Genomic DNA, 18,166 nt, shown 5'->3' with positions numbered 1-18,166 from the left:
ATGGGGAAGGGGAGCGGCTGAGGACTCTAGATTCATGGGAAGAGAGGGACTAAGAGCTGGTGGCCAGGAGGCCAACTTGCAGAATGTGCCCTTTGGAGATGTAAATTATTATATATGCCTGATTATTTTTTTGTTTTTGTTTTTTTAAAAAAGCTAAAGTGGATAGAGAGAAATACTGTTAACTGATGGTAAAGGAGGCAACTATAATCATCGTAATGAAACAAGGTGTATGATTTGTTGAATGTAAAACTGATGATTAGCCCTGCAAACTTTCACTCAATGCACAATAAAAACTTTAAAAACAAAACAAAAGTTCAAGAGTTATAGGAAGAAAACATCCAAACCATCAAGAAAGGCAAGCATATAAGAAGCTGAACAAGCCCCAAACAGGGTATGTCCCAAAAGAGAATCACCAAGACATATCATAATCAATCTTTACAGAACCAAAGACAATGCAAGAATCCTGTGAGTAGCTCAGGAAAAACTAAAAGGTACCTAAAGGAGACTCCATTAAGACTAACCTCTGATTTCTGAGCAGAAAACATGCAGGGAAGAAGACACTGGGATGACATATAGAAAACTATGAAAGGACAAAACTGCCAACCAAGAATAATAAGCCCAGAAAAGGTGCCTCTTAAATACAGTGGGCATTCTCAGATAAGAAGAAATTAACGGAATATGTAATAAGCAGAACAACATTATATTAAAGGATGTTATTTGGAGTGAGAATCAACAACAGCACACTACAAATGAGATTAACATATATGATACAATATTACTCAGAAATTAATCCAAGTATAGAAGCATTTATTTTCCTTCATATCAAAATAAAAAAGAGGAATATAAGAAAGATTCAGTAAACATTACAACAACAACAATGAAGACAATGAAACGAAAACTCAAAAAGAAAATGGATTGGCACAGAAGCAGCAGTCAAGAAATCAAATGATGTATTGCATTAGGCAAATCTGCTGCATAAGACCTTTTTAATGTGTTGAAGAGCAAAGGCGTCAGCTTGAGGACTAATACCTGAACCAAACCATGGTATTTTCAATAACCTCATATGCATGCTAAAGCTGGACAGTAAATAAGGCAGACTGTAAAAGAATTTGAGTTATGGTGTTGCAGGAGAATACTCAAAGTGCCATGGGCTGCCAAAAGAACATACAGATCTGTTTTGGAAGATGTGCAGCCAAAGAAAAAGAGGAAGACCCGCAGCGAGATGGATTGGCAAAGTGGCAGCATTAATGGGCTCAAGCGTGGCAACAACGTGAGGTTGGCCCAGGTCCAGGCGGTGTTTTGTTCTGTTGTGCATAGGGTCACTATGAATTGGTATCAACTCGATGGCATCTAACAACAACATAAAACTAAGAACAATAAATATCATTAACAAAAAAAACAGAGACAAATCTATGAGCTTTAATACAACCAATAAATACACTATCAAATATTACTAAAAACACACTAGCAGGAGAAACAGAACAGATAGCTGGGACTTCCTGAATACTAGATACTCATGAATATCAAAACATTTTGCGAAAATAGTAACTAGAGAAGCCACAGACTGGGAAAAAGTTTTGGCAACAACGTTATCAGACAAGGAACTAATCTCTAAAACTTACTAATGGAAACTAAGGGACTAATAGAAAACTAGAACACCTCAAAAAGAAAAAAAAAAAAAAAAACAGGCTAAAAGAAAAATGGACATAGGACATAAACAGTTCATCATGAAATGCATTTAGGCAGCCAAACATAAGAAAAACAGGTCCAAGACCATTAGGCATTGTTGTTGTTGTTAAGTGCTGTCTAGTTGGCTGCAACCCAATATAGGTGAGCTTGAATCGCCATCCTTGTGGTTCAAACTGACTTTGCAGTCCAGGGAATTAACCCTCAAGATGCAAGTCAAAACAACGAGCTATTATCTCACACCAGCACTAGTAGCAAAGCTCAAAAAACCGTAAAACAAAAAATGATGGTGAAGGTGTGGAGAGATGGGATCCTTCCTACATTGATAGTAGGAATGTAAAATGGTTCAACCGCTATTGATAACAGTTAAGGTGCTTCCTCAGAAAGTTGGAACTAGAAATACCTATGATCCAGCAATTCTTCAACTAGGTATATATCCACGAGAAAAGAGACAGGAATTTCAGCAAGGTGGCAGAAGAGGCAGATGCACTACACAGACCCTCTACAACAGTGATGGGGAACGTCTTGCGCACAGTTATATGTTGTTGTTGTTAAGTGCCATCGAGTCGGTTCTAACCCATAGCGACTCTGTACAGGGTTTCCGAGGCTGTAAATCTTTACAGGAGCAGAAAGCCTCATTTTTCTCCCGCGGAGCAGCTGGTAGTTTCAAACTGCTGACCTTGAGGTTTATACCCCGATTCGTAAGCACTAGGCTACCAGAGCTCCTTCACAGCTGTATAAGGCCCTCAAAATCATTTGGTCTAATCCTGACAAAGCAACCACAGTTCCAGCCATCACATTAGGGGTGAACTGATTAAAAGCTTGACCAAACAAAGCAGGCTAATTTTTAAGCTGAAAGTGAGAGAAGAAGTATAGGAAAGTGTACCTATAGAAGAAAAATATAAGAGCAGAAATAAAAGGAAAAGAGAGCAGTACTTAGAAAAAGCAGGGAGAGAAGATGAAAAGAGAAACAGAACAGAGAGTAGTAAAGAACGAACAAAAGGTAAAAAGAAGGAAAATGAGGGAAAAAACAGACAACAATGCAGGCACAAAGGACAAAATTCAAGGGAATGGGTCTACTGGTTAGTGGAAGAGGGGGAAAGGCAGCAATGAAGAAATGGGCTAAGTTCAACCACATTCCATAGACTCCTGTTGACTTGGAGATGAAAGAGAGAAAAGGAAGGGCTGGTTAGTCCAATGTCCAGTGAGACCTGGGGACACCTGAGCTCATGGACAAAGACATAGCCACAGAGGGCTGGAGCTGAGAGTGATTCATCCAGATGATATGAAGTGAGGAAGAGAAGGGTAAATTGTTACAGTTTGATGAACTTGACCTGTACTTATAGAGGCAGTAGCTCTAAATATCAACAGAGTGGGAAGGAGTCTTAACATCAAGTTATCAGTGCTATCTCCTCTATACACAGAGTAAATAAGGATGAGCAACTTAGACATTGGCTGCCTAAAATGAGGGGGCGATAAAGGCACAAAGTGACTGGCCTACAAGGTTTCAAGAGGGAGTTTAGTTTACGAGTGTAGGGGGGAAGATAGAGTCCCCACTGAATAGTTTTCATCTTGTCTAGATGGGTCTGGTAAAAAGAGATGGGGATAAGATTCTTATGATTCAATAGTGAGTAATTGTTATCATGACTAATTGCGATTGTCACAATTGTAAAGGTTGAAGTTTTGTAACAAAAACGAGGGAGTAATTACTCTTACAGTCCAGAAACAGGTGGCTCCTAGGACTATCTAGGGGGAAGAACACAAGCAGAACGTGAGACCTTATCCAGAGAAGCAGCGACACCAGAGATGGAGGCAAAGATGGGGACATGGAGAGAGGGAGCTGCTGAGGACTCTAGATTCATGGGAAGAGAGGGACTGAGAACTGGCGGCCAGGAGGCAGACTTGCAGAATGTGCCCTTTGGTGGTATGTAAATTATATATGTGTGAGTGTTTAAAAAACAAAAACCTAAAATGAATAGAGGAAATACTGTTGACTGATGGTATGTGGAGGGGATTATAATCATTGTAATGAAACAAAGTATATGATTTGTTGAATGTAGAATTCATCATCTGTCTTGTGACCTTTCACTCAATTCACACTAAAAACTTAAAAACAAAACAAAAACATCAAGAGAATGGAAACAGGAGAAAGAATAACAAACAAAAACAATGAAAAGGTGAAAACTAAACCCAAAAACAAAATTAAAAACTAGAATAGCTGTTGGAAACTACCACCTGTTCTGCAGAAAAATGAGGAGGCTTTCTGCTCCTATAAAGATTTACAGCCTCGGAAACCCTGTAGAGGACAGGGTCGCTTTGAGTCGGAACCAACTACACGGCACATAACAACAACAATAGCTGTTGAATACAAAGAGGAGAGAAATCTCCTGCTGGCTCCTACAAGCAGAGAAGATCAAGAGAGGGGTGTGGGAGGAATGAGACTGCAGAGTTCCTGGCTCTAGATTGAATTCCTATAGTCCTTTTTAATCTAGGTTCAGGGCACTCAATCCTGAAGCAGTTCATGGTGGACCTTAATGGAACTGATCTCAGTGTTTGTTAGGAACACAGGGCAATTGGGGACACAGTGACTGTTTAAATGCTGGAATGTGGCTCTGCTGGTTCTGCAGGTCTGGAGCTGAGTCTGTCTAAATCCAGGTACCAAAGCAGCTCAGAAAATCAGCACAGTGAGACTCTACCTCCTGACCACATGGTTCCAAACTCCTGGAGAATAGAGCCTGAGCTAGGAGTGGATAAGGGTTCACAGTCCAGTGCTTAGTATAGAAGCGTTAAAAGTAAAACTAACTTCTTGTTGTTAGGTGCCATAGAGTTGATACTGACTCATAGTGACCCTATGTACAAGAGAACGAAACACTGCCCAATCCTGGCCAACCTCACAATCGTTGCAACATTTGAACCCACTGCTGCTGCCACTGTAGCAATCCATTGCGTTGTGGTCTTCCTTTTTTTCTCCGACCGTCTACTTTACCAAACAAAAAAACACTCCCAATACATCGTTTGGTTTCTTAACTGCTTCACTTCAAATATCAATCCTACCAACTCTGTATACAGGGTTGATATAGATGGGCTACTTAAGACACTGGCTACCTAAAATGGGGGGGAGGAAGGCATGAAGTAGCTGTTTTGCAAGTTTTCAAGAGAGAATTTAGTTTCAGAGTGTACAGGGGAAGAAATTCTCACTGAATAATTTTCATCTTGTCTAGACAGCTCTGGTGAAAAGAGATGGGGATAAGATTCTTACGATTCAATAGTGAGTAATTGTTATCATGACTAATTGAGACTGTCACAACTGTAAAAGTAGAAGCTTTGAAACAAAAAGGAGGGAGTAGTTAATCTTACAGTCCAGGAACAGAAGACCTGAGGACCATTAAGAGAGAAGAGCTAGAGTGGGATGTGGGACACTATCCAGAGAACCTAAGACACTAGAGATGAAAGCAGAGAAAAAGACATGGAGAAACAGAGCATCTGAGGACTCTAGACTTGTGGAAGGAGAAAGGCTGTGTGCTGGCAGCAAGGAGACAGGCTTCCAGAATGTGTCCTTTGGTTGTTTAAATGATTATATATTCCTGAGTGTTTTTGTGTACATCTCCCCAAAAAAACAAAAACAGAAACAAAAAACAGAGGGAGCAGAAGCAAATACTGCTGAATGATGATGCACAGAAGAGAGTATAATCGTTGCAATAAAATGATTAGTATAAAGCTGATGTTCACCTATGTTAATCCAAAACACAACATTATTGTTGTTAGGTGCCACTGAGTCGGTGCCGACTCATAGCACCCTTATGCACAGCAGAATAAAACACTGCCCAATCCTGGGCCAATATAATTTACCACAAATTAAACTGCATTAGCAAAATATACACAATTGAATAAAGTTACTGGAAAGCACTGGAAACTGCTTCAACTGTTTTGAGCAAATAAGAACTTAGTTAATAACTGAAACAAAGTCAAATATGACACTGTATTAGAACATCAAAAGATTAAAGGTTCTTTGATAACTGAAGAAGCTTCAAACATTTCTGCATAAATTACCTTCATTGTAATTATGTACAGAAGTGAAAAATAATTGCATCTGCGTTATATACTGATTTTAGAACCCAATCACACAGAAGATGCAACTCCACTGTAAAGACCTAGTCCCAAACTAGACCTAATTTTAAGTTAGTTTCCATTTATTCATTAAACGGGCAAAATAATAAAAATATTCTGTTCACTAAGAAACCAAATTTTAAAATGAAATTCACATTCTCAAGTCATGGAAGAAATGGCTGTTCCTGATGTAGATATCAATTAACTGCATTGCCAATAAGTGCTTTAAAGAACTAGAAAAACTAAGCAAAATAAAAAGACATTCAAAAAGTTAGACCGTCATTACCAGAATTATTCTGCCTTTTCATAGAGATAATAAAAGTCAAATTGAGGAAATATTGCACTGATCTATAATCTTCCAGGAGGCAATCTACAAAGTTTTTCATTAACGTGTTGAACAACTGATTCAGTGCAGTGCTGGATTTTATTCAATCAATAGAACATGCAGGCTTTCAATTGGGATTCTCTACAAAACACAACATTTGTAATAAATGATCCACTAGAGAAGATACTAATACAACTTACCATTGTGTATTGCATTCAGCAACTCTGAGAAAGCTTTTAAGTAAGGAAAAAAGGACTTCAGGTTAAGATCATTCTCAACAGACAAAAGAAATACATAGACACAGACTATACCAATACAATAAAATCTCAGTTTGTTTATCACGTATCAGAGCTTGAATCATTGAAATTTCATGTTTGTCTCAGTTTTTACACGGTATCATTTTTTAATGATGTTCTTTCATATGTACTAAGGCGCTCTGGTAGCACAGTGGTTACGAATCGGGCTGCAAACCTTAAGGTCAGCAGTTCAAAACTACCATTGGTTTGGTGGAAGACAGAAGAGGCTTTCTGCTCCCGTAAAGATTTACAGCCTTGGAAACCCTATACAGTGTCGCTATGAGTCGGAACTGACTCCACAACACACACCCACCACCACCACCACCACCCTAAATCTAGATTAAAACATCTAAACATACTGTCATATTTTAACAATTTTCTTAGTATAGGATACAATTCTGCATAGGCAATTCACCTTAGGCCACACTAACAATATTACAAATAAAAATTCATTATAGAGTGTAACTGTATCAAACATTCTCATTTTCTCGACTGCTGTATAAGATTTCAACATATGTAGAGGTCTAAGTAAGAATGCTGCTTAATGGTAATATAATTTTTTTTTTTAATTATATGAACATTAAGACTAATGGAAAGCAAAACACAAGCGGAAAAAATTCCATCAGGGAAGTGAAGCACAATTCTTCTAACAAAAGTATCAGAGGCCAACAAGAATTTAAATTTGTCAACAATTTGACAGTAATACATATACTAAACACAAGACAGGAAGTACCTTTATAGGAAAAAGATATCCAATTAAAAATCAGTTGTAATTTTTTATTTTTTTTTATTTTAGAGACTCAGGGTTGGCAAGCTACATTAGAGAGTGCACTAGTGTTAAGAGTCAAAAAACCTGGATTACAAACCCAGTTCGACAACTTACTAGTTGTTGGACAAACTCCATCATGTCGATACTGCATGGAAATTTCTGTAGAGAAGGAAGAGAAAAGAAATCAGTGCGGGAGAGGGGGAGGAATAACTCGATGACACAAGCCAGAAAGGCAGGATAGCATCTACCTAAACAGTTCAATAGAATGGTGACAACAAAATGATTATAAGCCACTGATTGGGATACAAGAGATAGGAGGAGAACCAAAGGTAATGGAATTCTCATAAATCTAAAGTGTAAATCTGTATGTGCATGTGTATGCAAAGGGTGAGGAAAACACTAAGGCCTTACAAATAAATCTGCATAACAAGTATCTAAAAATAAGTGGTTCCACTAGTAAGGAGTATAGTTAGGGAATGTGACAACTTAATGTGCTGTATGTGAGGGAGTTTCAAAAGGCTCTTGGTGAAATGAATGAAAAGATCATGGACTTTTCCATGAACTTTTTGAAGCCACCTCAGAAAATAAGTAAGAGTCAAATGTTTAGCAAAACATTTAAATACTGTGGACAATTAGAAATTATATTTTAATTGTAATTATTTAATTTATGCATGAACAGAAATCCATTATGAATTATGTTGTTATGTACCATCAAGTCAGTTCTGACCCATAGCGACCCTGAACAGGGTTTCTGAGGCTGTAAATCTTCACAGGAACAGAAAGCCTCATCTTTCTCCCAAGGAACACCTGGTAGTTTTGAACTGCTGACCATGAGATTAGCACCCCGATTCATAACCACTACACTACCAGAGCACCTTTCCATCTAAAAACGATTATTTTATGTAGGCCTGGCATTCCTGTAAACACGATGCAAAGTTTAAATAATCTCAGAAGTCCACTTGAGTTGTATTAAAAATCAGATACAAGCCCTAATCTCAAAATTGTTTTTCTCCACTGCACAAAAGTATCCTTTTAATTTTTTTGAAGGCACCCTAATGAGACAAACACAAGTGTATTGAGAGAAATTTTCTGCAGTCACCCACTGATTTCTAAAAAGACACACTTAAACATGTTTTATTTGGAATAAATCTGTATGTATGAGCTAGAACCCTAGTAGTAACACTTTTTCAAGCTACCTTCTTCATGTACATCAAGAAAAAGAAAGAATGAGTGCCTAGGCTGCCTGTGTACAACCAAATACTTCATAGGATTTGGCTTTGTTTGGAGATTTAGGATCATAGCTTCATGGGACATTCCAGCTAATTGCCCTAATAGCATGTTCAATATTTCTGTTGTGTAGTTAGTGCCTGGGGTCTTAAAAGGTCATAAGCAGTCATGCAAGGTAGTACAATTTGCCTGGAGCAACAATGGAAGACAGTCAGAAATAAGAGACGGCTATGGAATATGTGGCTAATTGCCTCTGTGAGCAACTGCCTCCTTTGCCACAAGAAATGAATGGTGCCAGGCTACTATTAGTGAATATTTTGATAAAAAATTCTATAGAAGAATCCTAAAAATGGGGGGAAATAATAAAGCAGAATTTTTAAATCTCATGGATTCTTGACTTTCTGAAGCAACATAGACTGGATGAATTCCAAAAACTATAGCCCAGATATAATCTTGAATCTTAAAGCCAAAAATAATCCATGAAATTGTCTTAAAACTGAACAAAAGTTTAGCTTAACTAGTAAAATAGACCTACTTTGAGCATTATACTCTTTTAAGATCTATATGGGATCAAACTGATAACAGCAATACAAACAATTAGATAGAATCTAAGGGGCAGTGAGTTTATGTTAATGAGAAGAACAACTCTGAAAAGGGTGGTGAGAATGGTTTAGCAACTCAAAGAATATAATCAATGTCTCTAAACTATACATATAGAAACTGCTGTATTGGTATATGTTTTACTGTGTAAATACTTAACAACAAAAAATTTAAATGTAGATGATTAAAAAAACCAAAAGCTTTTTTCAAATCTGCCGTAACAATTAAAATAAATAAAATAGGCCTACAGAATCGTTCTGCTCCTGTAAAGATTTACAGCCTCGGAAACTCTGTACAGGGTCGCTATGGGTCAGATCCGACTCGACGACACTTAACAACAACAGAATCACAACCGAACAGTACTTTTCCAGAATCTCATTTGTAGCACTTATCACCACTAAAGAAATTCATTATTGAAAGACATTTCAAGCACCTTGTATTAGAAAAATATGGGAGTATTACATAAAAAACTAGAGACCAAGATTTTTAATAACATGAAACTTTATACTTTGAAAGGTCATAGTATACCAGAAATTTCAAATTTGATGAAATAATTAACTATCAACTACTTGTCATTTAATGAGTACTTGATTTGTGTGTGTATGTGTAAAACGAGATGTTGATTTTTTTAAAGAAAACAATGTTGTCAACTTTCACTTTAGTAAATTATAAACTCATAATGCGGTTAAGATAAACAGAAAAAGGAAAAGTACAGCATTTCAACTCATCCAAAAGCTGTATTAATTTTCAATGTTTAAAATTACTGGATATCTAAGATTGCAGATAAGCAAAATCCAAAAGAATATATGAACACTTCAATGAAAAGCTTAATATGTTTCGCTGAGTAGGTTCAGACTCATAGCAACCCTGTAGATAGGCCTTTCCACTTTGTATAAATCACTGTATAACAATAGGTCATTTATCGGGATTTAAGGTGGTATCTTGAATTTACTTAATGTGGCTTTTCTATCCAAAGTCTTCTTAATACCCACCAAGTGATTGGGTGGGACCAAGCAAATAAGGCATACAAGGCTGGGATTGGTTAGTTTAGCTCTCCAGCTAGGTTTAAAAGGAGCCATCTCAGAAGCAGAGCCAGAAGAGCCCAGGACCATCAAAAAGGAAGAGCATGAGTGAAACATGAGACCCCTACCTGGAGAAACAGCAACTGAGGAGGGGACAGCAAGAGTTGAAAGCAGTGACAGTGGCATGGAAAGACAGAGCAGTTTCAGGCTCTGGGCCTATGGACAGCGTAGAGCTGAGTGCCTACAAGCAAGAGACTGGCTTGCAGAATGTGCCCTTTGGGCATTCACACACTGACTAAAAGACCTTTTAACATTTGTGGACAGGGAAGAGACCAAGGGACCATATGGCTGAGAGGTCAAAGACAAGAGTGAGTTGTGCCTGTAATATGGCAGCAAGAGATGTCCCTGACTGGAGAACTGCTGCACTGTACCCTAATGACTTACTTAATAAACCCCACAATCATGAATATTGTTGGGAGTTCTGTGTGGCCACTGCAACCCAGATGTGAAGCAGAGAGTGCTGTGGAAGGGATGGTTGGTGTCAGAATAGGGTAAAGAACTCTGTAGGGTGAAACATGTCTGACCTTTTCTTCACAGAAATTGGCCTTGGGCTGATTTTTAGTTTATCTTTCCCCCTTGTGAAGTCAGGGGAAGTCAGACATGACTCCCAAATGGTTCTTGCATCAACTTAGAATTTTACATTACATACCTTGGGATCAGACTGGTGGTGGTGGTTATGTACCCTGGAGTTGGTTCCGACTCACAGCAACCCTGTACAGGGTTTCTGAGGCTGTAAATCTTTACTGGAGCAGAAAGCCTCATCTTTCTCCCACGGAACAGCTAAGTAGTTTCAAATTGCTGACCTTGAGGTTAGAAGGCCAACTCATAACCACTATACTACCAGTACTCCTTTAAGATCAGACTAGAAATACATGTAACTTTTCTGGGTTTCTAGTAATTTACTGCAGATATCCTAGAACTTATTGCTTGCTATATACATCTGATTTGAAAAATGTCATAAGAGAATTTTGGATATTGTTAAAATTGATGCTAATAATTTCAATACAGAATCATACCATCAGAACCTGATTCAAGGAAGAATATTAAGAACAATAATAGCAGCAGTTGCCATGCCTAATAAGATCAAATACGATACTAACGAAAGAGTTCTTTCAAACTTAAGCGCTCACAAGTGTAAGATAATACTATTACTAAAATTTGACGAATCATATCATATTTAATCAACATTACCTCTAACTATGTACAAACACAGACTTCATGTTTCTATTAAGCTTGTTGTTAAGTCCCATCCAGTCGGTTTTAACTCACAGCAACCCTGGTACGGAGTTTCCGAGGAGCAGTTACTGAGTTTGAATCGTCCGAGCTTGTAATTCAAACAACCTTTTGGTCCAGTAATTATCTTACAGTGCCACACCAAGATTCCTCTATTAAGCGTATCATTCCAATAATCTTTCCTTTCCTTTCTGGTAAAATGGTTGACCTTGTTTTTTTGCCTACTCAAAGTACGATTCAAATACCATCTTCTCTATGGTCCCTTCCACATCAGGAAGGGACAATTCTTTAATCGTAAATAGTTCTGTTATACTACATGAAAAGCTTCACAAATAAATCATTTCACTTGAAGCCTGACCTAAACACTTGTAAGACACGTACAAAATCATACAAGATACTACAAATAACATGTTTGCCTATGCACTCAGTGACTAATGATAGGCATTCATAAAATAAAAAAAAAAAGATATTTAGCATTTATTATCTTCAAAGCACTGTCCAGCAATATGTATACAGTGGTGAACATGAGAGTCTCTAACTTCATGGAGCTAATATTTAGTGGATGCTGTAATTCTATAATCATGATCAACAAGTACTTACAAAGGTCACCTTCATCATTACTAAACCATCAATCCATCATGAAATAGTAATTTCAAATATTTTTAAAGAAAGAGTTCTTTAAAATTTAAGTGCTCTCAAATATATCAAGAAAGCAAACAAAACTTTTTTAAAAGGCCATCATGTAAAACAATTCTTGATAATGTAGTATAAAACCTGAGTTTCTTCTTCCTACATATACATTGTGGCACTGTGGGTTAATGTGCAGGGCTGCATAGTCCATTTGAGTGGCAAGGTCAATGGTTCAAGCTCACCAACCGCTCCTCAGAAACTATGTATCTGGGTTGGATACTGACTAGTCGGCACTTACCAACAACAACACATACATTGGAGTCCTGGTATGGTGCTATGGGTTAATGCTCTGGACTGCAAAGTCGGTTTGAACCATAAGATAGGCAGTTCAAGTACACCAGCTGTTCCTTGGAAACCCTATGAAGGGTTGCTATGGGGCAGAACTGACTCTACAGCACTTTCCAACAACACATATATACTGAGAAGAGTGGTGGTTCCATACGATTAAGCACTGGACTGCAAACCACAAGGTCAATGGTTTAAACGTAACAGCCACTCTATAGGAGGAAGATCAGGCTTTCCACTCCCACAAAGATTAAAGGCTCAGAAACAATACAAAGGGTCTCTATGAGTCAGAATTTACATTAGGGTAAGAAGCAGATTTTCGTTTTTATAATTACGAAATACTTTTTCAACTTAAAATCAGCACAAAGGAAACATTAACTTTCTCATAGTAGCAGTAGGATTTAGGTAATTTTATCTTTGGAAATAGTGTCTCTTACATTATCATTACTTAGGAGGTAATATTTGTGGTACTCTATGGAAGAAAACTATGAAGCTGGTCTGTTTCCCTCACATTTAGGTAAAAACATAGTGATTTGAAGGAAATTATCATAAATATTGTTATTTGACAAGAAGGTAAGTAACAAATTTGGGACTTTCCAAGATTTTTCTTCACATTTTTGTTTAAACATCACCCTAAATAATAAGGTTAAAGGTATAATTGTAGTATGTTTTTCAAAGCTATTTGAGATAATATGTTTTATAATTTAATACATGTTAATAAAAGTGTATGAGTCGAACGGGACATTGTCTTACTGACAACACTTAATACATTGTGGGATAAAGCACTGGAACTGCAAGATCGGCGGTTCAAACTCACCAGCCACTCCTAGGAAATCCTAGGAGTACAGAGTACTATGAATCGGAACCTATTCAACAGCACATAACAGCAACATAATCATCTTTTGAATATTTAACAAGTATTCCAAAGTACAATAATAAATTAAGAATTGTCAACGGCTGTTGAACTCTCAGTATGTAACACATTTAATACAAGCTAAATACACACTTGTTGTTAATTGCCATCTACTTGGCTCCGACTCTTAAGAGACCCTGCATAGGGTTTCCAAGGCTTTAAATCTTCCAGAGAGCAGAAATCCTCTTTCTCCCCAAATATACACATAGTACATACTTAATACAAGCATAAGGACTATTACTTATTTACTGAAAAAGAAACTTATTCAAAGCTATGTTAAGTATAAAATTCAAGGGATGTTGTTAATGAGGGTCTAAAGCCACACTAGTATAATTTAAGTCATACTTTAAGCAAAGAGATGCAAGAAAAGATTGTTGAATAAATAATTTTTCAACATTATTTCCTACTATTAATTTAAGAAAGTTAGTGTTTCCTTTGGGCTAATTTTCAGTTGAAAAAATATTTTATAATTATAAAAACAGGAAACCACCTATCACCCAATATTTATGTTGTTTTAAGTGCTTGGCAAATAGGTCAAAAACAGGCAGTGAAGTTAAGATAGCAATGAAATAGAGAGAAATCCCTGTATTTTTAAACTGTTTGAATCATCTAAGCCTCATTTTTTTTTTCAGTTATAAAAATGGATGAATTAACTGCTTTTTCTATATAAATTGTGAGGATTAAATGAAAAAACATAAAGCACTTAATATACCCTGGGTGCAAAACAGATAGGTTCTAAAGGTACATTCTCACATCTGTGCTTTACACATGATTATTTTTCTTTAAACGGTTTTGTATTTTTAAATTTGGAAAGGCTAAGTAACAGATTCGTAATAAAATTTTTTATTGAAGCTAATATTTGTACTAATAAAATACTCTAAAATTTTGTCTTTACAAAGTATACATGAACGTTCTTCATTCAAAGTAGATTTTTTTCATATCATTTCCTATCTATACTTGCCCAGCAACTAACTAACAGAGCTGATAAAATTCATAATAGTTTATCTTAGCTAAAATATCATGGACTCTTAGAATTAGAAATCTATAATCGGAAGAGGGGTGAGGTTTATAATCAACACTGCATTAAAAACACTTATCTAAAATTCAAGAAGCAATATAAAGATAAAATGCTTAAATCCAATAAGTGTCTTTTTAAAACATGCATTTTCAAGAGTTAATACAAATTACAAGTTGCATAAGCATTCAAATGGTGTGAATGACAACTTAAATAAATTCACTCAATATTCTAAGGAAATTTTAAAACTATTAAAATCTGAAAACAAAAAGAAGTAAAATAAATTGCTAAATTACATAAATTTAAATGAAATATTTTTAAACATTTTGGATGGAATAATTTAAGTAGTATTTGTGTGATGAATTATTTAGAAAATGAAATCTAAATAAAGTTTAAAGAAAAGGAGTTCAAACACAAAACCCAACCAAAAATACATTACAAAAAACTATCACACCTTAAAAATGAAGTGTTGTTTGGGTTTTTTTAATGATGTGCAGGTGAAATAAAAATAAAATAGAATAAGAAAACGAATTCTATGTGCTTCATAAACACTAAATGACCAATAAATTTTTTAGCTTATATTCAGTTATTATTTAATATTAGTGTGAAGCATCGTTTTCACGTACAAAATTTTCTAAAATTTTAGGACTTTTTTATTATCTAAGATAATTAAATGTAATTTAGCAATTTGAAGTAGTATAACAGTAGTTTCAATAAATACTTTAATTTGGGGTATAGAGGAAGGTGGTGGTGGTGGTGGGGTTGAGTAAGAAAAATTATGGGAAAATCCCTACCTGAGCCAACTGGAGATGAACCAACACTAAGACTTTGTAAACTTCCATTCCTGAGCAATGTAGGAGATTTCTGAAGACTACAACTTGTTACACTTCCTGCAGCTGATGCTATAGATGATGTTGGTGAAGCAGAAGAAACTGAGAGGTGAGAAATATTCTCTTGATTTTTGTTTCCTTTGGGTCTACCAGGCCCATGCTTACTTTGTTTATTTCCTTTTCTTTTCTTTTCCTTTACAGTTTCTTCTTCTATGCCAGAAGTTGGAGCCCGTTTATATCCTGCTGTAGGAAGGTTGGAATTACCCAAATCTCCAGGTGAATTTTCAAAGCTTTTAGGCTGTGAAATAACAGCTGAGGTTGAAGGGAGAACAATTAAGGAACTAAAACTATTTACAGCCCCTTCCTGGCTTCCAGACTCTCCTTTATGTACATCTTTGGTTGATGATGACTGTTGGGAGTGACTATAACTGTCATTACGCAGATCTGAGTCTGTAAAGCTCAAGAAATCCTGGGGAGATTGTACTGAACTTCCAGAAGATGATTTTACACTGCCTGGAGTTCCTGAAAAACTGCCTGCAGCAAAAAAGAAGAAAGAAAAAATGGAATAGGAAAAGGGGAAAAAAAATAATAAAAGGATCCAAAAATTCTCACAAATAATCAACATGATACAATCATCAAGAGGTTAAAATACAAATTAATTATAATAATTAGGATACAACACTATACAGCTACAATGAAACAGGTATTTTTCAAGTCAAGTTTATCTATAAAATCATCTTAAGAAATAGAGTTTGTATCAAATTAAATACTTAAGCCTCAAGTGAAAACAATGCTTGTATAATTACTACAATATAAGCTGTGCTTTATCTAACCTACCTTTTACCATAACACCATGCCTCAATTCTCCCCAAATCTCTTGTGGGAGACTAAAGAACAACAAAGTTTCCTTTTGACAGTCTTGCAAGGAGACATGACAAGACTACAATATGACTAAATATTTTTAACATGAATGTCCTTTCAGATACTAAAGATAATGATTTTAAGTGTTTCCCACAAAGAAAAGGAACCAAGAGTGTTTCTTAGAGTAGAAGATTTAACTTCAAGACACATCATTGAATGTTACTGTTAAGGTGAATTCACCCCAACAAAACACTGACTTGATAAAATATACAGGAATAACTCAGAGATATTGCAGGTTTGTTTCCAGAATATCGCAGTAAACTGAATCAGACACACACACCTCCTGTGGATATAAAAGCAATGTGGCACTGTAGGATAAGTAGTGGACCACAAGGTCAGTAGTTCAAACTCATCAGCAGCTCATTGGGGTTGCTACAGTTGGAATCGATGTGATAGCACTTAACAAGTCTATACTGTGGTCTGTTAAGTGACAATGTTGTTGTTGTTGTTGTTGTTATGTGCCGTGGAGTCGGTTCCGACTCATAGCGACCCTGTACAGGATTTCCAAGGCTGGAAATCTTTACGGAAGCAGAAAGCCTCATCTTTCTCCCGCGGAACAGCTGGTAGTTTCGAACTGCTGACCTTGCGGCTCGCAGCCCGATTCATAACCACTACGCTAAGTGACAATGTTGTTGTTGTTAAGTGCCGTCAAGTCGGTTCCGACCCATAGCGACCCTGTACAGGGTTTCCGAGGGTGTAAATCCTTACGGGAGTAGAAAGCTTCATCTTTCTCCCGTGGACAATAGCAATACGAAAAACCTTGAAATATTGTCAGAGTTACCAAACTGTGACCCAACACACAGAGTACATGCTATTGGTAAAAAGACACCAATAAACATGCTCAACACAGGCTTACCACAAACCTTCAATTTGTAAAATAAATCAGTCTCAGTGAAGAGCAACAAAACAAGGTATGCTTGTAATAATGGTCACAAAGAACCTATCTCCAAATCTACTTCCCCCAGAGCTGCATAAAGAAAAGAAACTCACCATCATGCCACTCCACTACTGCTTTTATGAAAATTATGGGAAAGGCAGCTTATATAAATCTGTTCTAAAACAGTTCATTCTCTTTCCACTCTACAACTTAAAAACATGAATAACCCACCATCCAAGTCATTATGAGATTTAAGACGCACAAGTTTCTTATTTACCTGGTAGGAAATTAATATGGCTAGAATGCAACAGTAGTTTGATTCAACATCCTATTTCACCAACTCTCCTTCAATGGATATCAAATGAAGTAACAAATGTTTAGACATAGTTGTACCACACATATATTATGTTTCATAAACTACAGCATTATATTTTAATTAACGTTTGAAAATTAAACCTCAAAATAGTGTCTTATTGGAGTAAAAGGAAATTTCAAGCTAAGTGTTAAATTTTACTGCAGAACACATTCACAAGTAATCACACATGAAGCTATCTAGACAGGTCCTCTCAGCATTGAGAGGGACTTGGTCTATAAGATTGTTGAGTACAATGGAGTCGGTTCCGGCTCATAGTGATCCTGCACAGGATTTCCAAGGCTGTGAATCTTTATGGGAGCGGAGGGCCTAATCTTTCTCCCGCGGAACAGCTGGTGATTTTGAGCTGCAGGCCTTGGGCTTGACAGTCCGATACTTAACCACAACACTACAAGCAGGCAGCTGAAAACGGCCACAGATGGCCCTGAACTGTTTATTAATAGGGCAAAGGCCAGAACAGGGGGCGTGGAGAGGGAAAGAGTTTAAAAACAAAACAGGCCAAAAATTAAATACTGAGGTACATAGCAACAAACAGTGGCATCTTGAAATTTATCAGACGGCCTTGAAGGAAAGAAGCTGAAAGAGGACAGTAAAGTCATACTCGTTGTTATTATTAGGTGCCATCGACTTGGTGCCAACTCATAGCGACCTTATGCACAGCAGAACGAAACACTGCCCCATCCTGGGCTAACCTCAATAATGTTCCTACCACTTGGTCAATCCATCACATTGGAGGATTCCTCTTTTTCTCTGACCCTCTACCTTATCAAACATGAAAAACCTTCTCTAGCGACTGGTCCCTCCCAACAATATTTCTGAAGTATGAGAGACGAAGTTTGGTCATCTTGGCCTCCAAGGAGCACTCCAGGTGTACTTCTTCCAACACAGGTCTGTTGGTTCTAAGGGCAGGCCATGGCACTTTTAATATTCTCCACCA

General features: G+C 36.8%; 1 protein-coding gene across 1 annotated transcript in view; it reads right to left on the bottom strand.

Moving 5' to 3' along the window:
* Window positions 1-18,166, bottom strand: part of MLLT10 (myeloid/lymphoid or mixed-lineage leukemia (trithorax homolog, Drosophila); translocated to, 10) — a 310,713-nt gene that overhangs the window by 78,477 nt on the left and 214,070 nt on the right. Inside the window, exons 11-13 of the mRNA XM_006869897.1 lie at window positions 15,023-15,592; window positions 7,298-7,342; window positions 6,319-6,351 (exon numbers count right to left, since the gene is read on the bottom strand). Of these exons, the coding sequence (XP_006869959.1) occupies window positions 6,319-6,351; window positions 7,298-7,342; window positions 15,023-15,592 (648 nt within the window). The remainder of the gene's footprint in view (window positions 1-6,318; window positions 6,352-7,297; window positions 7,343-15,022; window positions 15,593-18,166) is intronic.

The sequence above is a fragment of the Chrysochloris asiatica genome, unplaced genomic scaffold (assembly GCF_000296735.1).
Source record: "Chrysochloris asiatica unplaced genomic scaffold, ChrAsi1.0 scaffold00137, whole genome shotgun sequence".
Taxonomy (NCBI): Eukaryota; Metazoa; Chordata; class Mammalia; order Afrosoricida; family Chrysochloridae; genus Chrysochloris; species Chrysochloris asiatica.
Note: the sequence above shows the minus strand (reverse complement) of the source record. Positions and strands in the feature narration are given on the sequence as shown.